The 23,377-nt window shown below is 38.1% G+C and overlaps 3 protein-coding genes across 5 annotated transcripts in view; 2 read left to right on the top strand and 1 right to left on the bottom strand.

Annotated features, from left to right (window-relative positions):
• The first annotated feature begins 5,851 nt into the window (after positions 1–5,851).
• LOC132786348 (huntingtin-interacting protein K) lies at positions 5,852–6,640 on the top strand. The gene is made up of 4 exons (XM_060792860.1): positions 5,852–5,928; positions 6,004–6,194; positions 6,253–6,360; positions 6,418–6,640. Exons 2-4 carry the CDS (start codon positions 6,012–6,014, stop codon positions 6,514–6,516), a joined length of 390 nt encoding a protein of 129 aa, XP_060648843.1. The 5' UTR covers positions 5,852–5,928; positions 6,004–6,011; the 3' UTR covers positions 6,517–6,640.
• Positions 6,641–6,871: 231 nt separating this feature from the next.
• LOC132786347 (dnaJ homolog subfamily B member 12) lies at positions 6,872–8,895 on the bottom strand. Of its 2 annotated transcripts, none has more exons than XM_060792858.1 (7): positions 8,740–8,895; positions 8,304–8,558; positions 8,066–8,249; positions 7,596–8,004; positions 7,422–7,534; positions 7,193–7,356; positions 6,872–7,132 (listed from the first exon to the last, which is right to left on the bottom strand). In XM_060792858.1, exons 2-7 carry the CDS (start codon positions 8,434–8,436, stop codon positions 7,020–7,022), a joined length of 1,116 nt encoding a protein of 371 aa, XP_060648841.1. In that variant the 5' UTR covers positions 8,437–8,558; positions 8,740–8,895; the 3' UTR covers positions 6,872–7,019. The 2 variants fall into 2 exon arrangements, with proteins under 2 accessions (XP_060648841.1, XP_060648842.1); XM_060792859.1 differs by having other exon boundaries at positions 8,647–8,891.
• A 320-nt stretch (positions 8,896–9,215) lies between these two features.
• The window catches only part of LOC132786344 (protein roadkill), a 55,534-nt gene continuing 41,372 nt past the window's right edge, over positions 9,216–23,377 (top strand). Inside the window, exons 1-2 of one of the 2 annotated variants that reach the window (XM_060792855.1) lie at positions 9,216–9,654; positions 11,050–11,197. Coding sequence is in view for 1 of the 2 variants with exons in the window: in XM_060792854.1 (XP_060648837.1) it covers positions 15,436–15,449 (14 nt within the window). In the remaining variant the exon portion in view is untranslated. Of the gene's footprint in view, positions 9,655–11,049; positions 11,198–15,430; positions 15,450–23,377 lie in introns of those variants that run through there. The other variant, XM_060792854.1, reaches the window with a different exon arrangement.

Raw genomic sequence — 23,377 nt, 5'->3', positions numbered from 1 at the left:
TTACCAAAAATCGTCTACTACAAGTAATACTTTAACTTAATATGTGGATTTAAATTACACATAAATATTTTTAAAGAAAATTAAAATATTATTAACATTAAAAACAGAATTTGATAACTGATCATAAATATTTGAATTTTATGTTACCGATTTCGAAATTTATATTCTTTAATTCGAAAATATATAATATAATTCGCTTAAGCCAAGAAAGGGAAAAATAGTTGATTGTCTCTATTATTTTTTATAAACATTTTGTTTTATTTATTTTATGAAATTGTATATTTACATTTAAATAAATTTTATTTGATCTTATCAAGTTTCTCTATAATAAAATTCAATATAAAATGAACCTAAGACAAAGGTTTTCGCTCATAGTTAACTTACTATTTTGGAATCGCACATTACTCGCCTAAGCCACTTACAGGATATAAGATAAGGACATAAGATATGTTAGTTGTGTTCATTTGAATGCCATGAATTGCTTTCGGGGTTGATGTTCGCCCCCCTTCGATTGTCTCTGCGGAGAGAGGGGGAGGGAAAGAAGCACTTCAAACATTCGTCCTAATGTGAGCAATGAGACAACGCTGGCATTTCATTTAGGTAAGTTTTTCTTGCTAAATGGCCGACATTAAGACAGGACTCGCGAGGCAAGCATATAAAAATTTATTGCGCGCCCAAGTAAGAAATCAAAGTTGCAAATGGAGATGGGGAGAGGGGAGAGGGGAAAACTTAAACGAAACGGTGGTGAAAATTCAGCAAAGGTATACAAATTGTGGCGCCCCGCGTCCTGAGCCGAAAAAGGACACTAATAAAATATTGAACAGGCCATCGATAAGCGAAGGAGTTGCCCAACAAACGGTGGAAAAAAGAAAAGAGGAACGTCAACGAACCTTGCGGAAAAGTTGAAGGAGAGTGGGGGAAAGCAAAGATGACGATTAAAACAAATTTCCACGACAACCTGGCGCCGTTTAGCCAGCGGAAGGAAGCGAAATTGTTAAACGCAAAAGTTGCAAAATGCCAAAGTACGAGTGGGGAACGGAAGCGAGGACTTTACGAGTTCAGCACACACACACACACACGTTGAAGTGTGTGTTTGCACCTTGGCAGGATTAGGAAAGAGATGAAGAGAGAGAGAGGGACAAAGGGATGGAGAAGCATTGGGAACTTGGCAAGTTGCAGACAAGTTTTAAATGAATGAGCAGCGCTTCCGTTCAATGCGTTTCACAGTGGCCACTGGCAAATGTCCTGTCGTGTCCTGCCGGCTCCTGCCAACCATGACAATGCTCGAGTGGCGGCGGCCACTTGCCAATTGCGATTATGGTTTATGTACAAGCGTGGATAAAGGTCGTCAATAGGTCGCCACACAATATCCTTCCTTACACACATCCTTACCGAAAGGAGCAAGTTTTCCAGTATCTGTTACGACAGAGAAGAAGAAGGAAAAGGAAACAGAATGAGAAAGAGATGGAGCGAACTTTTGCTGACCACTCGAGCGCCTTCAATGGCTCAATTATTTCTTCTTGGACAATTTGCGAATAAACCAAAGTTTGTCAGTATCAAAAAAAAAGGAGCAGCTACATCAGCAGCAGCAGGACATCATCGTAACCCTCTTTTCTCTTTTCTCTTGGCTTTTTAGCAAATTTGTCGCATTGAAGCAGAAGCAAGTGGCGCTTTTTTGAGCCGCTGCTCGAGTGTTATTAGCCGTAATTGAGTTGCTATCAAATTATGCATGGCAAGGACTCTCTGTCTCCCTCTCTTCCTCTCTCTCTCTTCCCCTCTCAAGGGTGACTGAATGTCCTCGCATCGCTTCGCATCGCCATCGCATTTCCAATTTAATTTGCGCTTTGTGGCCTCGGCTTCAGTTCTTGAAAATTGCATTTTCTTAATTTATTTGCTATGCAAATTTATTTATTGACTGTGCAACTGCAACGTGCAACGTGCAACGTGCTGCAGCAAATGACATTGGCATGTCGCAGGACAATGCAACAAGGCTGACTGCATAAATCGATTCCAGACACACTCACACACACACACACACTCACTCACACATCTGTTCACACAATCGTCAAATCAAAGCTGCAAATTCCGAACTGAGATTTCAGATTTTTCGCACAAATTCAAAATTCGAATGCAACAGAATCATTGATAGAGTTTAAATATGCTGCAAAAAAGGTCAAACAACTAATTGAAAGCAGCGTGACATTCAAATAATTTTTAAAATCGAGCTAGTAAAAGAAAAAATATTAAAATTTAATAAATGTTTGAATTTTTATTTATATTTCGTAAACTTCATATTTAACAAGTAAGAAAACTACAGTCATCTGTAAAAAAGAACGAAACAGTGAGGTATATTCTTAAAATATACCTAATAAAATATACCACAAAAATACTAAAACAGAAAAAACATAAAATAAACTGCAATGATTTAATAATTATATAATAATAATATAATTGAATATCTTAATTTTCAGCAAAATACAGCAAATTATAATTGCACTTTCAGCAATTTCTATTTAAAATTAGACTTTTACTTTAAAGTATAGTCAAAAGTTGATCGTTATATTTTTAATTATCAGTCTACATTTAAATCATAATTTAAATTTAATAATTACTTCAAATAAATATTTAACAAAAAAAGAAATATCAAACAACTAACAAAGTTTGTTAGTTAATTATTGTTTGTAGCCTAGGATTAAATTTAAGGCTAACTAAAGACAAAAAAATTGCTTGTATTCTATATAATTTATTACTAAGAATATTATTTTAATGATGACTTCAAAAATATAGATATTTAATTATTTGTAATATCATCATAATTGAAAGAAAAAAATATAATTTATATTTTTAAAATAGATATTAGTAGAATTGCAAATTAAAGGAATAAAAAACTGCTGCTGCTTAGTTAAATTATAAATAAAGTCATTACAATTATTTATTTTATTTATTGTGTACACACAGAAAAGTTACAGTTTCTTAAAGTCAATTCTAATTACAAAATAGTAATTAAAAAAAACAACAGCATATTAATTATTGATAAAATATTTCCATGCCAATTTCATATTTCAATATTTATGAAAGAAATTGGAATAATAATAAAATGTTAATAATTAATTTGTTTTAATCAAATAATTTTCCAATTTCTTTTTTAAATATTGTAATATGGAATATACATATAAAAAATCTTTTAAAATATTAATAATTTATTTGTTTTAATAAAATAATTGTTTTTTTTTATAAATATTGAAATAAACTGTGAATTTTAATGATAAAATAATTTGAATTTTGAAACCTAAAAACTGCAATAAGTTTCTTGGACTTTTTTATATTCAATATTTTAGTATTTATACATAGAAAGAAAAACCTGTGCTAAAATCAAGAATGAAATCTTGAATCAAGATATTGTAAAAATTGAAGGTTTATTCTTAACTCGGGATAAACAATCATCTAAATCCTTCCCGCTGTTTTAGTTTATATAATTTCCAAATGAATTTAAGTGTTGATTATTCAAAGCAAAGTTCTTTGCTATTAAATAAGTTTAATATTGTTACATAAATATTTGAAATTCTGCCCAGACTTTCCTGTTAAGTTTTCCATGCGGTTCGACACTGGGTCAATGTTCTAAACCAATTTGTAATCGATTGATCCGCTTATTTTAAATCAATTCCTATGCACACATGCGATTCGCTTGTAGCACTTAAAGCGATTTCCTCAACTTCCGCCCCGCCGTAGAATAAAACCAACAAATAACGAAAATCAAGCCAAAAACAATGCAGCTCAATTACAACGTGCGGCCAAGTTGCGACTCCTTCCTTTCCTTGTTTCCAGTGTTGAAGAGGCAACTTCACTCCCCCCCTTCCCCTTTCCTATCCCCTTCCCCCTCGTATCCAAAAGTATCCCTTGCAATGTGCCCCAAAAAATATTTACTGTGTGAACGCGAACGCTCAGTGGCACATGCAAAATGGGGGGAAATGGAGAAAATGGAAAATGAGAAATGTGAAGTTGGCTGAAGACAATGCGGAGAGTTTTGCAGCGATGGCGGGCCAACGTGGCGAATGCGCAATTTGTGCAGCCAAAAACCACAATGAGCCCCAAAATTGCGAGCATAATTTATGTGTGCAAGTGTGTGAGTGTGTGTGTGTGAGTGTGTGTGTGTCAGTGTTAATTAGCAGCATAATTTAATTTGCAATTGGCAATTGGCAGCTTGCGACTTGTGGCACGACCTGCGACGACGTTGCAACCATTTCAAATGTGCGGCCTGTTGCGTCACACACACACTGAACACACACACATACTCAACACACACACACACATGAGTTGGCAAGGCGATAAACAAATTTTTTTGGCTGTGAAACGCGCTGTGCATGTGAAATGTGATTTGCTCCAATTTGTCGCTGGACTTAAAGTGTTGCACACAAGCCAAGCAAATCCAATAAAATGATATTAAAACTGCACATATGTTTGTCACCCTCGATTCTCCATCTCTTTCACTCTCTATCTACCATTCTCTCTCTCTTTCACGCTACTTTTGCCTTTGGGCTCCACTAACAAATGATGTTGACCGCCCATGGTCGAGATGTTAATTAATCTTGATTTTGCATTAAGTGTGGGCAAAGAGAGAAAAAGCGAGATGGAGAGGGAGTAAGCTAGAGAGAGAAAAAGAGAGAGAGTAAGGGCAAGCGAGCGAACACTTGCGTCAAACTGACAATTAAATTAATCATGATGGCTAACGATTATGTCAACAGGACCAGGACATGGCTGCACCGCCCGCAGCGAACTCGAACGTTGGCACACTATGAGAGTGCCCTCCTCCCTTCTCTCTCTCTCTCTCTCTTTCTCTCTCTTTCTCTCCTTTTGCTCACTCCCTCTCCTTTCTGGACTTCCATGTGTGCTAGTTGAGAATCTCATTATGTCTGGCATCAAACTTATAATTAACATTTTAAACCACAACAAAATTCGCAAGAGTTTGCGGCATACAAAAAAGTAAATGAAATATATATAAAATACATACTTGTCTACATATTTCTACATACATATTGCATTGAAACAGTTGACAGCTTTATGCTCGAGACATTTTTAATTAGTTTTGCGGTCCCAGTGCACTATTTTATGTGTGACAAATTTAAATAGATAACAAGAAATTGTGGCATCCATTAAATAGCAGCTGACAAAAGTCTAAATGAACTATGCAGCTGTTGAATTAAAAAGAAAAAACCTATAAATTTAAAAGGAAATAAAACGTACAAATTATTTAATATTAAACAATATATTTTATAAAAATACACTGCAGCTATGTGCTGTCAAGTGAAAAATAAATTAGAACTTTTTATAATAAAATAAGTAATTTATACTACTTTTGGTACTTTCAAAAGTTTCTAAACTCTGCTCAATTATTTTTTAAAATAGAACGGTATCCAAAAAGGTTTTTTTTTCTAATTTTATCATTATAAACTAAAAACAGTTTTTCTTAATTGTAATATATATTTATGAAGAAGTAAACTAAAAATTCAGACCACTATTTATTTCAGATAATTATTTTCTAAATATATTTCAAATACTAACGGAAAAATCCTTGGGCTGTAGGGAAATGTTAAGTGACTGCTAAGCCAAGACAACAACCCATGTTAAGACTAACAGTGCCTGAGCTGCCAAGTCACGCTGTTAACATACAGTGTTATTGCTGTTAACAACAGCTTGTGGCGGTCGATCAAAGTGCAGTATGGTTTAATAACAATAAAATGCATAGTAAAAGCATTTAGATCTAAACTTTATCCAGAAAATCAAACTATACTTATTTTTACCCGTATTTTTTTGATGAAAAAACGTAATCCAATGGGAAAATTATGAAACTAGTATAAGCTGGTATATTTAACGTCCCAAAACAGTATATTGTAAAATTTCATATTCGGTCACCTAGCATCAGTGTTAAAAGTAAAAAAAAAAATACACTCGCACGAGGCTCTCAAAAGCAAAATTAAATATCCTACTAAATTGACATAAAAACAGTTTGCAGCATGGCGGAAACAGAGCCCGAGGTCGAGGTCAACGGTGAAGCTGAAGGCGAGGCCGAAGACGATTCCCAAGAGCAGGACAAAAAGCAAAAGAAGCAAACGCGTCACGATGGCGGCGCCGCTGATTTGGAACGTGTGACGGATTACGCCGAGGAGAAGGAAATTTCAGCGGCGAATATTTCAAGTGTAAGCACAAAGTGCAATTTATTAATTTGACAAGTATCTAAAACTTTGGATTTTGCAGGCTGTGGAACAATTTGGCAATCAGCGTGACAAGGAGAATAGTCTGAGGGTGGCCAGGGAGAAGGAGCTGCAAAAGGTGCAGGTGAAGAAGGAGGACATTGAACTGATCGTAAGTAATGAGCCCGTAATGGGTTGACATACATAATGAAACTACTCCTTCTCTTAGATGAACGAGCTGCTGGTTAGCAAAACGTTGGCTGAGAAGGTGCTGCGGGAGCAGAGCGGCGATGTTGTGGCCGCCTTGGAAGCCATCATTAGCAATTAATGATGCAACTGCTCTCGCCCGAGTTGTCGTCGTCGTTTCTTTTACTTAGCATAACACTGCTTTATTTGTACATTTATAACTAGTAAAAAACAACAAAAACAAACAAAATCAATTTTTAACATAACATTTGTCTTTAATATTTGGGAAAGGGAATCTTAATGAGATGCAGAACACAATGCAGTAGTCTATAATTTATATTTATATAGTTTATTTATTAATTAGCTTGTCCCCATTTTGACTAATCGCAAAGAATTTTTGCATATGGTTTTCGATTTGATTTGTTGATGAAATATGTATGTAGAGGAAATACATGAAGGATATCATTACATATACATATATAAACTATAACAATCAATTTCGATTTAAATAAAATCATTGTTTTTTATAACAAACTAGACACAAACAGTGGAAACTACAACCAAAGAAAAACAACAGAGGAGAAAACGAAAAAGCGTTTAAATCACGTTTCAATTTCATTGCTTTGAATTTGTTGCATATGGAAATCATGTGATTAAATACTTTTGCAAATTCTCGCACGACGGCGTATTAATGTTCTGCGCCTTGCGATACAGATCTCGATCTCCAAAGGTTCGTGCCTTGGCCAACATTGAATCGCCTGCAAAAATCAAGTACAATTTAAATAAAGAAAGATTTAATTGCAGTTTCAGGAGCTTACGATAGTTGCGTTCCCGACTGCACGAGTGCTTCAAATGATTGACGAAATCTTCTTCAACCGATTCCTCAAGTCTCGCCACCGAACCCTGATACTCAGAATAGAAATTATCTTTGACATAATAAGGAATCTTCAGACCGTTTGTCTCGCGTTTAACCGAGTATTTGCTGTAGAGTAAGAGTATTGCAATTAGTAGAGTTAAATTAGTGAATGCTTTCATGTTTAAACTCACTGTGATGGCGATAAGCTGTACATGGGATCCGATATGAAGAACGACGACATCATGGACAGTCCAATGAGCAACAAAATGGGCAACAGATTGATTAAGGCAGAAGAGTTATTAGACTGCAAAATAGTAGCTTATTAAATGACATGTTCATATTAGAATCGTCGTTCATCTAATTACATCTCTGTCCTCGCGAGCCTGATGCCGACGTCGCTGCTGACGCATGTAAACATTTTGCTGCGGAAAACCGCCATTGAAGAACATATTGAACAGTTCCTCAGCACTGATGTCGGCCTGGAAGCCGCGGGAATAACCATAGTCATTGTAATGCTGTCCATGTCCATGGTGTCCACCGCCATTGCCATGTCCGCTATGCGACTCATTGATGCCATACAGATCGTAGTTCTTGCGCTTTTCCGCATCGGTCAAAACACCAGCCGCATTGCCCAGTGCCTTGAATGCCTCCACTGAGCCGGGTGCCTTATTCTTGTCGGGATGCAGTTGTAATGCCAGCTTCTTATACGCCTTTTTAATCTCAGAATCAGTGGCTGATTTGCTAACGCCCAGCACCTCATAATAGTCCTTACACCTGCGTTGAATATATTAACTTGATTAGTTGTAATTTATAAAGTGATTTTTGTTTGACATACTTTTTGACTTTACGCACTGCCTCCAGCTGATCGTTGGTGTAGTCGGGAGCGTGATTGCGTGAGTCGGAATTGACGCGCTTACGCGGTCCAGTATCCTTTTCATCAGCTGCTGCAGCGGGACGCTCCTTGGCGCCGCCATTGGTGCTATTGTTGCTCGAGGTGCTTTTCACCTGTGCCAACAGCCCTACAAAGCGGAGTTAATTAATAATTAATTAAGAGTAGAACTCGTTGTACTTACTTTTTGCATTGTCCGTGGGATAAAGTCGCTCGGCTTTGAGCAAAAACTTTTCGGCCTTGTCAATTTTGCGTTCTGCCAGCGCCTGCACAGCGAGATCGATGCAACGCTGCGCCTCGTCTTTGTTCCCGTCCATGCTTGCCTCTGTCTCCGCCGTCGTCGTCGTCGTTGTCGCTTTTGCCGTTTCCTGCTGCTGCTGCTAATTAACTTTGTTTGTTACGCACTACGTGGTGAGGGCGACACACACTACGCTGCACACTGCAATAGAAAAGCGTGCGTGTGTTAGTTAGTTAATCGTCTGTGTACACTAAACACACACCGTCACAAATTTTATTGGAACACGTACAAATACTAATACACACACAGTCTGGGCTCGTGCCCGCTTCGCACTTTCTTGTAAATATTGCAACAGATCAAAAAACCTAGCAATGCTGTTTACCTTTCGTTGCACAAGAGCTGTCTGGCTTAATAGTTGGTTAAACAAATGTTTTGCTTTTGCTAAATCACCAGCTCAGCCCTATAATTTTAATTGATTTTACTGTGTTAGGTTGATTTTTTCACCATCACGATTAAAGAGTGTATCGAACTATCAGCCTGCCGCCACAATCTATCGCCGCAAATGCTGCCAGACAAATGAACTGCCAATTGCTTCATATTTCCGTGGTTATCAAGCACTAAATAGAATTAAATAAATATAATTTTATTTATTATGCACATGTTGTTGGTATTATATTTGTAGCTGCGCTCTGATTGCATATTGCTCGCCGCTCTGCCGCTACCAGCTGGTAACAGTGTTGCACTGAGCAGTAGTGTTACCAGATCGACTATGAGCGCCCACTCACAATCAGACGTTTATACACACACACGCACATTCAGTGTATTTGTGTGTGTGTTTGTGAGTGCCGCAGCATGGAATGAAAAGCGCAGCGCGTTCGCTGGCTTTATTCGTCTCGTATTTACCAATAATAATATCAATAAATAATCGTAGTGGAAGCTCTTATTGTAATACAATAGTCGCAAATAGTCGATTTTAGCAATAATATAGTCAAAGTGCAGTGCAATAACCGATGCAATTTCGGCCCGATTGTCGTCCAATCCCAATCGTGTGTCGCTAAAAAAGAGTGTGTTAGTGTGTGCGTGTGTGGCGCAGTTCATACAAGTTGGCCTGAAAAAAAAGTGAAAGAGTAATATCGCCATATTGTGTGTTAATTTATATCGAAAAGTGCAACTAAAATCAATATCATTTTGTTAACAAAGCAAATGCAATTGTAGTGCACATTGCCGCCTTGTTGCACCCGACTTATGTAAAGCAAATTGACAGAGTACGCAAAAAGAAAAATAACTATCTACAAAGGTGAGTTGCGTTGAGAGTGTGTGCGTGAGTCTGCTGTGCATGTATTATATGCACATTTGTATGTGTGCATGTACGCATATTAGGTACAAATACAACTCTTACATGCGGGTTCAAGTATGTTTGGTTGTGTGTGAGGCAGGAACCCAACCAAAATCTTTGCCATGCCAATTTATTGCACTCGGCGCTGCTCTGATGAAGTCCACCCATCCCTCCCCTTCAACAGATCAAACCATAGTTAGAATTGTTGACATTTCGGGGAAAATATCGAGTACGTGAAATCGATATCAATTATAATCATCGATATTTCAGCTGCGAGATGTAAATAAATCAAAAACCGAGGCAGGTTATTAATGTTGTGTTTATTGTTGTTTTTGATGAGGGCGCGAATCACGTTTTATTATTGTGTCAACTGCCGCAAACAATATAGTGCAAAAAATTAGGTGGTACTTTGATAAGGCAATTCATTTATATTTTAAAGCAATCAGATCTTTGGTGTAAAACAATTAACAATAGTTAAAGCGCCGGTGTTTTCAGTACGATTTAAATTTTTTTTAATATTATTACCTGTAGGTAGGTAGAATAAGAATTCTCTAAAACCTGTAAGTAAAATTAAAGTTTTTGAATCTTTTTTTATATTCCAATTAACCTTCAATTAAGTATTAAGTATTATTTTTAATAGAGTGCTACTATGGCCTTGGACTTGAGATTTGAACTGGTTCGAATAATTTTATGCTGCTATAGTTTAGTTTAGGTGCTTTATTTTTATAAAATAAAATAAAGTTTTAAATAAATATATTGAATTATTTTTAATTTTCTTTATTATTTATTTATGTAGTAGAAATATGTCAAGAAATAAAAAATTCCAATTCAGAAATTATAATTACCTTGGCGCTAATTACAAAATTTTTTTTTTCTGATAAAATATCTTAAAAATTGCTACTAGTTAAAGGGTATTCTGTAGTAGAATATGTTCGGTGGTCAAGCATTTTTTGTGGCTGTCGGCTCGTCAGTTTGTTTATTTTTGCAAAAACTTTTTAATTTCTGAGGGGAATAAATGGCAACGACACGAGCACAAAGGGAGCAACAGCAACAACAATAATGAGAAGAACAACATCAACAACAGCGAAAAAAAGTCAAAGACCGATTTGCGCATTTTCGTATTCGTTAATTTTTTATGCAAAATAATATGTGTGTAAGTGCACAAGTGCACAATTGTATATACTATATGCATATAACACTTGCAATGAATACCATGATGAATTAAACGACAACGGGTACACTGATAACATGATTTTTCCAACTTAATTTCTATTTATACTTATGTCGCTTCATATGCAAAGCTCTCACAATAATCGATTTCTATAATTACATACTTTTATTTCGTTACGATTACAGACTCGCGATCTCTGGTAGTTTTGTTCTTGTTTGCTGCACACACATCCGCACAACAATCTACTGAGAGATCAATCAATAAAGTAGCTGCAGATCGATTGGCCAGATTGACAGGATAGGACAGCGAGAGCTGTCAACAATTATATAGAAGGTGAGTTCTAACATATGCGATAATTACTGTGATTTCCTGCAATTTTAATTGCGCTAGGGAAACGTTTCATTATTCAATTTAGTGAAATATCAATGATAAGCATCAAGAGTAATTAATTACTAATCTAATCTACTGCACTAACTTTATATCAATGCACGGGAAGTACATATTTGCTTAATTAAATACTGACTGAAATCGCTACGATAAATATAATATCGTCCGTAACTTAGTATTAGGCTGGAACTGCGAATTTCATATTCTTATGAAATGATCGCTAAGCAGATATAATTCCATATTATAAAAATTTGTCTATTTATTTACGCTTACATTTTATCTTATTTATAAATGCACATTTATCGAAAACCAAAATATTGCCATTACCATGTCATTTTTGTAATACGTCGTATAATAATTACGGTCTCTGGTGTTAGGACCTAAGCTTATTTGCAAGAATATTGCCTGTAATAATAGTTGTTGATGCGGGCGCAGGGTGCGGGGGAGCCGAGGGTGACAGACCTTGGGTTCAGTTACCAGCAGTGAAAAGCAGCTTTTCGACTATGGCATAATAATCCTTGCAATAGAAGCAGCAGTAGCAGCTTCTTTGCTTCTCATTTTTGGGCACAGCTGAGAGGGCAAACACAAAAAGCTCGCAGAGTAAAGACAAAAGCAAACACAGAAAACAAAGACAGCAACGAGGTGCAAAAGCAACACGCGCGCACACACAACACAGCAAAGCGCAAAGCCAAGAAAAAAGCTCCCTCAGTCGTCAGCTGCTGCGCGTTGCGTTAAGTTTGTGTGCTTTTTGTGTGTCGCGCTATCTCCGCAGAACACGTCTAACCCAAACGACGGATAATACTAAACTAAAATACATATAACATTTAAAAAATCGCACACACACACACACACATGCCAATAAATATTTTGGGTGTGTAAAGGTCGAACCTCAGAGACTAAGCAGAGACCTCGTCAAAATAATCGGTAGTCAATCAATTTTTTGTTGTAACCGGCTCACAAGTCGTATGTGGTATATATGGTGACCCGGAGTCGCGTCGCGCGTGTTTTGTCGTTAGCCGTTTGTCGTTGATGTGTGTATCTGTGACCTTATTTGAAATATCAAATATTAGAAGTAAAATACACAACTAGATAGCTAGCTAGCAAGCTAGCTTTAAACACGCACAATTAAACACTAAAAAAACGTATGTGAAAAAGAGAGCTTTACAACAACAACAATAATAATAATAATAATAGCGACAACGACAATGAGATTGGCATAGACAACTTCCTCAATTCCTCAGCGTCGTAGAGGTCACATTAGGCAAAGTACGTGGAATAATAATAATAATGATGAAAACAACAACAGTAACAGATTCATTTCGGTTCAAGTTAAGTCCATTGGTTGAACTTAATACTAGGCGGCGTTTTAAAGTGCGCTCTTTGTCCTGTTCCTCCCTCGCTCTCTTTATCTTTGCCACTCTCACTTTGGCAACTTCTAAGTCTGTCACATGCTTGTTGTTTAAAATTGTTGAAACAGTTTTTAGCACCCAACGATGGCGTCGTCTGATTTGCTTAAATTTGCTAACAAATAAGATAGATGACCAAAAAGCAAAAGCTAAATCCAATGCAGTCAGCATTGAAATACTTGAGCTCGTTCTCTTTTGCTCTCTCTATCTCTATTCATATGTACTTCACACACATATGTGTGTGTTCTTATGTATGTATGTATTTGCATTTACTGATGTTGGCTGTCTCGCTTACGCGCACAACATATGTTTTGATTTTGCCTCGCTAGAGAGCTTTGCAAAGCAAAAGTCAATTAAAAACATGTGCGCCACTATTTTTGTTTATTGTTTATAAATGAGCGCATTAAGCAACCAGAGAGTAAACCGTGCGCTCTCGCTCTCTCTCTCTTTCGTTCGTTCTCTTGCTGAGGTCATGCTCAAAACGAAACACCCACCAAGTTGGTGGCACCAACAAACTACAGCTATCAAACGACCCTCGCCGGCGGCGCAGGTTTTTTGCTTTGCAAGTTACGTTAGTGAACAAGCAAGAGTGAGAGCGAGAGCGAAAAAGAGAACACGAATGTGTGAAGCTTCGGTGCAAAGTCAAAAGTAAATGGAAGCTTTTTTCGCTGCGCAGGTTTTTGGCTTTTGATTGTGCTTTGGCTGTAGCTTTTTTTTTATTTTTTGTACTGTTCTCTCATATATGTGTTTGTATGTATATGGACAGTACATACCTATATACGTGTGAGTACACAGTCGCTCACACACGCACACACGTAAACAAGTCAAATCGACTGATATAGGAAGAACCTTGTGTGCTCTCATGACTATGAAATGGAATTTAGTTGGTAGTTTTTTTTTATTTGCCTTTTTTTGCCTCTCTTCTTCTTGCTGCTTGCTCGCTTGTCGTTTGCACTTCTCAATGCTGCCGTTGTCGTTGTTGCTGTTGCTGTTGCTGCTGCTGTTCTTCTTCTTGTTATTTCTCGTTGTTGCTTTTTAAGATTACTAGACATTCACATTTCGTGTCCGTTTTGCTGATATCGGACTGCACATTGGCCACTTATGAAGGCATCTCTCCGTCTATCTCTGTCTCTCTATCTCGCTCTGGTGTTGCTGTCTCTGCTTTTCTGATATTCTAAAGATGCCCAAAAGACCTTCCAACCTCCCACTTTGGCTCCCCGCCGCCTCATGGGGCAAAGGGAAGCAAGCACATTTGGCTCATCTGGCATGAGCGTCAGTGCTGACCTCGCTCTGTGTACCCGGTGCAAAGTTATTGATTTCTGTTCTTGTTATACCCGTTATCCAATGGGGCAGAAGGGTATTACTTGTTGATGAAAGGAAAATATATATATGATGACGTAGTAAGCTATCTATGACCTTATGAAGTATATATAGTTAATCAGATTTAATCAGATTCGATATATCTGATTTTTAATGACAGAGAAGTTCCGAAAGTTTACTGATAGTTTCAATATGATGATGTAATGAAGCACACGAAAGACTGGAATTTTAATAGATATGTATAATAAAATGTATATTCTGAAGGAATCCTGAAAGTTTCAATATGATTGAAAAGAAAAATCTTGAGTACCTAAAGGAATTAAAATGTTCTGTATGATTTCAGATAACCTTATTTAAACTGGATAAAAAACTGGAATAGAATAAATAATTCACACTAAACTGTTTGGTTTTTCCCGAAAAACCGGCAAGCGGGTAGCTTTCAGTCTACCACACTTAACTTTAACAGTTGTTGCTGTTGTTTCTTTTTGTCGTTTTCGCATTTTTATCAATCCTTTCGCCGGGCCATGTGCAAAATTGGACAAACACCACACCCGACAGGCGAAAGGGGGCAGAGGGGGGAAGGTGGGGTACAGATCAACAATTTTTGACTGTCATTGGTCGGTTGTTGATGTTCTTGCTGTATTTGTTGTTGTTGTTGGTTGTCAGTGCCTTTGTTCAATTTCGTTGCTTATCACACACAGCACAAAATACTGATAAGCCAGTTCGTTTTACGTTTCGAATCATCTTTTTTTTGTTTTATTGTTTTTCTATTTTGTTTTTTTTTGTTTTTTCGTCGATGGCATTGAACATTGTTTGCAGGTTTCTTCACCCTTCTTTTATGTGAATACTTATACAAATACGACCATGTGTGTGAGTGTGCGATTTTTTTTTCCGCGCTGCTGATGTTTTGGCTTTTTGCTTTGTTGCTCTTTGATAATTTCACGCACAAATATCACGTAGCCGGGAGAATCAACTTGGGCCATTTTATGGTGACGCACGTACTCCCCATACTATATATTGGATGTGATAAATTTTCAGTTTTGACGGATGCCACTTGATGTTTTTGTTGCTGTCACTGTTGCTCTTCATCATCTGCTGATTCTTTACATTATTGTTGTTGTTGTGTTGTGCAAGTTTTTTTCCGGCTCCAAAACAGTTGCACACTTTGTGGCGTTTTGGCATTCTTAAAAATTATATAAACTTCTCTTTGTTTAGCCTGAAAATGACGTTTTTGTGACAACAATCCAAATATATATTTGTAAACATAGACAAACATAATAAGCTAGGAAATTTAAATCAAATTGAAAAAAAAGTAAAAGTGCAGTGAAAAAAATTCAGTTGTTAAACACGTTTTTAACAACGCAAAAGTACATTTTTTTTGTGCTGGGAAATTGTCAAGGAAAATCTTTCAAAGTGGATGCAATTGCGCTGCCTCTCGGAAGGCTCTCTCATGCTAGAATGGCTTTAGCAAGGTAAGCTGAATATGAAAGTCATTAAATGATAACTATAGAACTCGTAATTATTATTCTTTTTATTAACATTCTTGTTGGACTTAAGGTTAACATCTAAGTTTATTGCAACTTGAAATGTGCTGCTTTGGGGATTAAAGTTTATTGAAATCTTTGCGATATTAAAGTAGATTTAAAGTGTAACATAAAACTTCATCTTGCTTTATAAAGTTCTAAATTAAGGTTAACAACATTCATTCCAATTCTTGGTTACAATTTATGGCAACGATTTTGTTTGTGATTTTGTATATTTTTAATGTTCATTGTCGGAATCGGTTCTGGTCTCTCAGCCTTGTTCAGCTGCAGTTTTGTGGCCCAAACCGCAACCCCAACTCCATTAACATTATCATTAACCATTAATTAACGGGCAACGAATTGCAAAGTCAATGTCGCCATTAAAAATCTGTGGAAAAACAATAACAAACGAAGGGGAGGGAAAAATCGCATGCTTACATTTAATGCATATATTTGTCAGTTTGTATTTCTCTCTCTCTGTGTGTGTGTGTGTTACTAAAAATTCAGGGGCAATGCCGTGCCTAGACGTAATTACCGTTATGCTCAAGTGCAACAACGCATGTGGCAGATAAATATCTACAATATATGACTGACCCCGCGGCGCTGCCACCTCGAGATCGTTATCATAAAACGAAACGAAACGAAATGAAATGAAATGAAATTTCCTTGCCATGAAAACTCATTGCAAACTATCGTAATTGTAATTGCAACCTTTGCGTTGTCTAATGATGCTGATGCCTCATCAAGAGCAAGCAAGAGAGTCGGTGAGGGAGAGAGGGGGATTGAGCAAGAGAGATAGTTCAATAAGTGATCGCAGTGAAGTGTAGAGAGGAGAGGAGGGAACTTTTATTTCAAAACTATTACATTCTCCTCGAAGAGACGACTCTCACCTGGTCGCTGATGTGAGAGGTGACCCGAGACTGTTACCCCACCCCTTAACCCTGTCTTCTGCCGCTTACCCCACGTCACTTTCACGCTTTACGAAATGTGTCTTTGCATTGAATTTGTAGCTGAAACTCGATTTCAACTATTTATAGAGAGAAAGTAGACACAGTGAGTGCGCGAGGCCCCAACACACTACAGCAATCTACAGTCGACAGCGCTCTCACTCTCTCACGATTATGCGAGAGAGCAAAGAGGCTGCTGACTGAACTGACTGAACGGCACACTGAGTGGGAGAGTGGGAGAAATAGAGAGCGTCGCACACAAGGCTCGTGCCAATTCGTTTCAATTCGTTTGGCCGAAGGTGAAGACGACGATGATGATGATGATGGCATGTCAGTGGCTGTGGGCGTGAGGCGTAGAGTAAGAGAATGAGGGAGAGAGAGCACCAAGTAGTTGGTATTGAAGTAGGAGGAGGGGGTTAAGTGGAGGCGTGTGTGTGTCGGAAGGATGGCGCCGGATTTGATGTTGACATCAGCAGAGATTCACATGTGCGCTTGAAGCGACAATAATTGTAGTTGCTGTTGTTTATGTTTCGCTTTCTGTATCTGTATTGTAACGGTTTATTCTCTGCCGTTGACGCTGACGCTGCTGCTGCGATTGCTGTTGTATTTAATTTTTCAATGCGTATCTCTCTGCCAATGCGATTGTATGAGTGTGTGTGTGTACACAAGGAAGTGAGCAAGCTTTTGTAATTTTGTGCTTTGTATTGTTTGTTGCCATTGCAAAGGTGTTTGCGTTTACACACACTCTCATACATTCACTTATCTATGTTTCAACATATGTACTTATACATAAGTATGTGTGTGTGTGTGTGTACATTAGCACGTGTTTGCTTCTCTGTTGTAATTATAGGTTACAAAAGCGATTTGTTAAGTATTGTAGCACATGAAATTAATGTACACGATAAGGTCGTTTTGCTCTATGATTTTGCGTAATTTGCCTTTGATAATTTTCAATGCGATTCCGATATGCGAGAATTATTATCTATGTACGTTTATAAATTATCTTTAGCTTTAACACAAATATCAGATAAAAGTGCTTTAAATGCGTATGCTGATTTGTTATCGATAAGTTTTTGTTTACTTTCTATCTTCTTTGCATGCCAACGTTATATATTATTCGAATATGGTATTTCTAATTTTGTGTACTGATTGTTTTTGTCTACAATCGATAACAGTTGAAACGCGACAACACTGCGTTTACCAATTCTACTATCGATATCACAATCGCTTCCAATTACAAAGCAATGCCAAGTAATTCTTGCCATGGCCAACGCCTCGCACGCAATACAAAATTCATTTGGCACTGAATTGTCAACTTTTGAGGACTATTTCCAGCTATACTTATCAGACCACCATGGTGTTTGTCCCTCAAGTCCCCAAGGTTCCCACAAGCTGTCATATATATATTGACACTAAATGGTCGTACGAAACTTTTAGGGTATCTATTGAGTAGTGTTATAAATAGCAGTCCAGCTATCATAACGGGCCGTATGACAACTTATGGCCAACGCACTTGGTTTCCTAGCATTGCACACACTCGTTTTGTACCCACCAACATATTATATCTAGTATATCTCGACATATCGATTGAGATTTGACCTCAGTACAAACATTCTCAGCTAATGACGTTAATCATAGACGTAATTACAGTTAGAACTGCGCCTTAACGCGTGAATTCAAGTCTCATTTTCATGCATTACATTAGACTGCGAAACCAGAGCTTAATTTAGTATTTGAATATGCAATTTTATCGAATAGATTACTAGATTATTGGAGAATTGGAATTCATAGAGCAATGTCAATGGTTGTAATTGTTTGGTTTTAATTTTAAATATTTAGTTCTATTATATTGAAAAGTTTTGTTTATGAAAATATTTTAACTTAAGCAGAATAATACAATTAATGAATCTCGGGACTAAATCTGCTTTTAGGACATTTTGAAAAGATTTTTAGTTTAAAGTTTTAGTTGAAATTATATGCATCATTTAGCAGTCATCTTAAATCTTTTATTAATGTAATTTTAATCAAAATAGAGCGAGAGTCTGTAGAGCTTTTACAATCTTATAAGCATCTTAGTCGAGCCCCCCTTTCATTCAAATTGAATGCAATCTGGAATATAAACTTAGTATATATACGTATTTTAATGTGATCAGCCATAATTAAAATTGCATTAAAGTGGAGCAACATTTGTGTAATGTCGTGTGCTCGTAATTCGTGGGCGAGGATAGCGATGATGGGATGTGTTTCGTTTTAGTGGTTCGACAATAAGTAATAACCAAGTTGAAACACATATTTCGTATTTAAATTGCAAGCAGAGAGCGAACACAACAACTACAACAAATGTACAAATGTACGAATGTACAATACAATAATAATAATAATACTATAAAACAATGCATAGCAAAAACAAAAAAAAAAAAAGGAGGTGGAGGCTAAAAGCAGACAGCGCGACAATCGCAGCAGCAGCAGCAGCGACAACAAAATGCAGGCGACTGCGACGTCGACGGCAGCAGAGACGTCGTCACACCGCTCGCTTAGCCTCGTTACAAGCGCGCGGTCGCGTCAGCCGCGCCCTCGGCAACGCTAACGCCACAAAAGTTGAGCTACAGCTACGGCCGCGGCAGCAGCAGCAGCTCAGTTGCCCTCCATGCGGCCACAAATCTTGACGCCGAATTCGTCACCAGGTGGCGATTTACAGCTGCACGCAGCGTCGGCAGCGACGTTGACGCTTACGTTGGCAGCGTGTACTACTTTTGTTTTCATTGAAAACGTTTGCTGTAATATGTTTGTGGTATGCTGACGTTGGCGTCGCTGCTCACATGGTCACTGAGCTTTGTTGAGCGACGTCGCCGACACTCATGACACTCATTTAAACGACGCTGCTGCTGCGCCACCTATGCATGAGCTTGGGAAGCTCAGAGCGTTACGTTTTGATGCGCTGCCGTCGAACGCGACAACGTCGCTGCCTGCTACTCTCGGCTCTGCTCTGCTCTCGCTCTGCGTTTCGTTGCGTTGCGTTACGTTGCCTCGTCGCTCGTTTGTTTTGGGTTGTATTGACCTTCTTAAAAAGTAGGTAACCTCATTTCTCATTTATCGTGTACAACTTACATGCTGCTGTCGCTGTCGCTGCTTCTGCCGCGGCTACGCTACGTCGCAGCGTCGTTCGCCGTTCGCCGCTCTCTGACTAACTTTGCCCATGAGAGCGCTGGCTGTGGAGCATGAGGAGGAGGTGGAGGAAGAGAGGGCGCACAAGGGTGGGAGGAGGAGGCATCGCGACGATTGCTTAGCAATTGTCTGTCATTCAAGTCGTACGCACAGTGCGCGTCATTGTTTGACCAACGCGTTGGTCACTTGTACACTCTTTGCTACTTACGCAGGGGGTTGGGGAAGAGGGGGAGCGGCGCAGAGGTGAGCAGATTAACATTACTTGAAAGCGCCGCAAAGAGAGGGAGTGAGAATGGGCTATGGACAGCACAGAGATTCAAGGCTTTTATCGTTCCAAATGCGGCTGTAATTCGTTTGTAAGAATACCCTACACTTGAATGGGCATTCAACATTTTATGTGCAGTTAGTGATGTAATATATTCTTAATCGGATTTTCTAGAAATATTATTATGTATAGCCCTTTTTATTGAAAGTTTCTTAAAATGATAATGTAGTAAGATTCTTCATTATTTTTATTTTGAAACAAAATGACACAATTCAGAATGTCATAAAATAATGTAGTAACTATTATATTTTCTACTCCTTCGTAATAATAATATTGCTTTGGTATTCAGTGTTTGATAGTAAAATAATAAGTTCTATAAGTATATAATTACTTAATTTTTTTAACTTTGTGGAAATCATTATATTTCACATCGAAAATTATTTAATACAATTTTACTAGACCTTTTTAAATATTATTAACATTATAGTGACTGTATATCAGAATAAAATGTCATTCTTATTAAGAGTACCTAAAAATAAAATGGTATTAATAAAATTAGTATAAATACAAAAAAAAAAACAAAAATGAAAAAAATTCGAAACACTTCTAAATTATTCAAAAAATGCTATAGACCTCGAAATGAGTTGAGAACTTGTGTAGGTCATTCTCAGTTTTGTGTGTACTCTGCTCTAATTTAGTTCAGAGGTCACACGAAAAATTATACGTTTAGACAAATTGAAATTGGTTTGTTTTAGGAAATTGTAATCATTAATTTTCAATGCAATGCCCATAAACGCGAGTCATTAATCATCAAATTTACATATGGAAATATGGATCAAAGTGGGCTGTGTGTAATGCAGATGATCTAATGCGAGGTCTAAGGGGGAGCTTTGCTACAACAATGTGCTATTCATATAACTGTATCGATAATTACTGTATAGACAACTGTATTCAAGTTGATTTGTATTATTTGTTGCTTCCTGGTTTCTCAGCTGACGTCAGAGGATTAGCTTTTCATTTATGTTGTATTCAATAAATAATGCGATAATCTTTAAACAATTTCACATTGATTGTTGCACTTGGAATTCATGTTTCCCCTTCCCCCTTGCCCCCTTGCCACGCAGCTCAAGCTCAACCCATCTAAGCAGTGTGCGTGCATAAACATTCAACATTTTTCGTTCGCCAGCTGCTGCTGCTGCTGTTGCGTCGACGTCGACGTCGCCGTCGTCAGTCTCGTTTACTATTGACACCATTAATGCTGCCATGCTGCCCCAATGTAGGTCAATTGCGCGCTAATTGCCCCGCACTCGCTGACTGAGTAGTGTATGTGAGAGCAAGAGCGAGAGAGACAGAGAGAGGGCGGTGTGTGTAGCTTCAGAGTCTCTCAATGTTGCCGTCAGTGCCGTTGAATGATTGACGCTGCCGTTGACGACGCTGCTGGCAGCAGCAACAGCAACAGAAACAGCAGCTTGACCTTTTGGGCAGCAGCAAGCTGCGTTTTCAAAGAAATTTCGCATATTACGCATACGCCATGTATACGACAGTTAAGCTGAACTTCGTTCACAACAAAAGGCAAGGCGCTTGTTATAATGCCGCCTCTGCCATCCTTCCCTCTACACTCTTGTGGTCGCTGTGATTGTTGTTGCTCTTGTTGTCGCTATTGTTGTTGTTGTTGGTTATTTTCGGCAGGCAGCAACTCTGACCCAGTTTCCGCTTTTTAGGCACCGCAAAATTCACAACTCAAAAACTCTGCTTTGCTTTCCGTGTCGTGTCTCCAGAGCCGCTTTTGCTCTTGCTCTTGCTCTCGCTTGCTGTTCATCTCCCTCTATGCCCCTCGAGCGCTTCAAGTTTCCCCCTACGTTGAAAAAAGGTCATGCGTTCATCCATACATACATATATATGTATTTTTTTTTGCATATTTCATGATTTAATCAAAGATATTATACGCACACACACATACACATTTAGACACTGGGCCAACCAGGGAGTGCCTGGGAGCCAAGGGACCAAACCACAAGGCTGCCGCCTGCCTGCTGCCTGCCCCTTCATGTTCTCCCCATGCCCCCTATTTCGAGGGCAATAAAACTGAAACTTGACCCAATTCTGCCAATGGCAACCGACAGGCATGAAAACAACACACAGCTCCACATCACAATAGAAATATTCAAAATCTATGTAGATGTATTTTTCGGGGTGTATTGTGTGATGCTGGGCACACTACTGAGAGAGGGGGGAGGGAGGGAGAATTGCGGCACAAACTTAATAAACAATTGGGCTATTTCGCTTCCACTTGATTGCTCAACTTCAAACAGAGATGCCCAAAAACCCCCAAGGGTCTGCATGTGCTAATTAGAGCAAGCATTTCCAATCGAATTTATGGCTCTGTTAACTATCGATAGTATTCGAAAATGAACGCATGTACATTTTTTTATAACGAAAAAAGTAGGTTAAAGATGGTGTTTGTCGGAGTTTAAATCGATCATCAGTTAGAACAGTTTTAACAGTTTACTTGAAAAAGGTTTAATAACTATAAACTATCGATAGTAGCTTTGATAAAGACAAAGTACAAACTATCGATTGTCTTATCGAAGTACCTATTACAGTCTTGGATGAATAAAAGTTTCGCTATGTTGTTTTAATTTAATAAAAGTTAATTATTTGTATTATATTTTTATTATTTATTTATTTTAAATGTTGCTTACTATCGATAGCATGCTTTCAATGCCTTTTCTCTGAAGCCACATTATTTCAATTAGAGCTATATAGTATGTATCATGTATGAATATTAATTTTCATTGCCTCCGCCCAAATGATGTTATCCATTGATTAGTCACTCGCTGAGGCGGCACATCACCATCACCAACAACAACTACAACTACAATCTATAGCAATTCATTCACAATCTGCAAAAGTTGGCGTTGTGTGCGCGCATTCAAGTCGTTTTCCATTTTGTGCCTCACAGTCATTATTAATCGCATATCGCATCGGTTTCTCCACCCCGCTCTGCAATCACTTAATACAGTCATTTGCCTAGGGCCAGGGCCAAACACAACCACATAGTATATAGAGAGAAGGCAACCCCTACCGGGTTTGGGTTTTAGTGTCGATTCTATTTCGTTTCATTTCATTTCATTTCGCCTCGTTTCGTTTCGTTTCGTTTCATTGGACAACGCTGCTCTCTCGTTCCCGTTCTCCTTCCCATTCCCTTTCCCTGCTATAGCATTTGACTATTATTACTTGCCCATTACTATTATTATGTATTTTCATTAGTTTATTGTGTCGGTCTTGTTGCTAACCCGGAGTACACACGGGCATCTCTCGGCTCGGCTTTTGGCCCCCAGGCGACGTCGACGACGATGCTTTTCCCCTTGTTGTTTCTTTGTCTCGCGCCGTGTAATTTACGCGCTTCGATACGTTTTTCACTTTAACTCTCTGGCTAACTGACCGCGCAATGTTCCTAACCTTGTGTCGACTACTGCATTGTTGTTGTTGTCGCTGTT

The sequence above is a fragment of the Drosophila nasuta genome, chromosome 2R (genome assembly GCF_023558535.2).
Source record: "Drosophila nasuta strain 15112-1781.00 chromosome 2R, ASM2355853v1, whole genome shotgun sequence".
Classification (NCBI taxonomy): Eukaryota; Metazoa; Arthropoda; class Insecta; order Diptera; family Drosophilidae; genus Drosophila; species Drosophila nasuta.
This window is presented reverse-complemented; position numbering and strand designations above follow the sequence as displayed.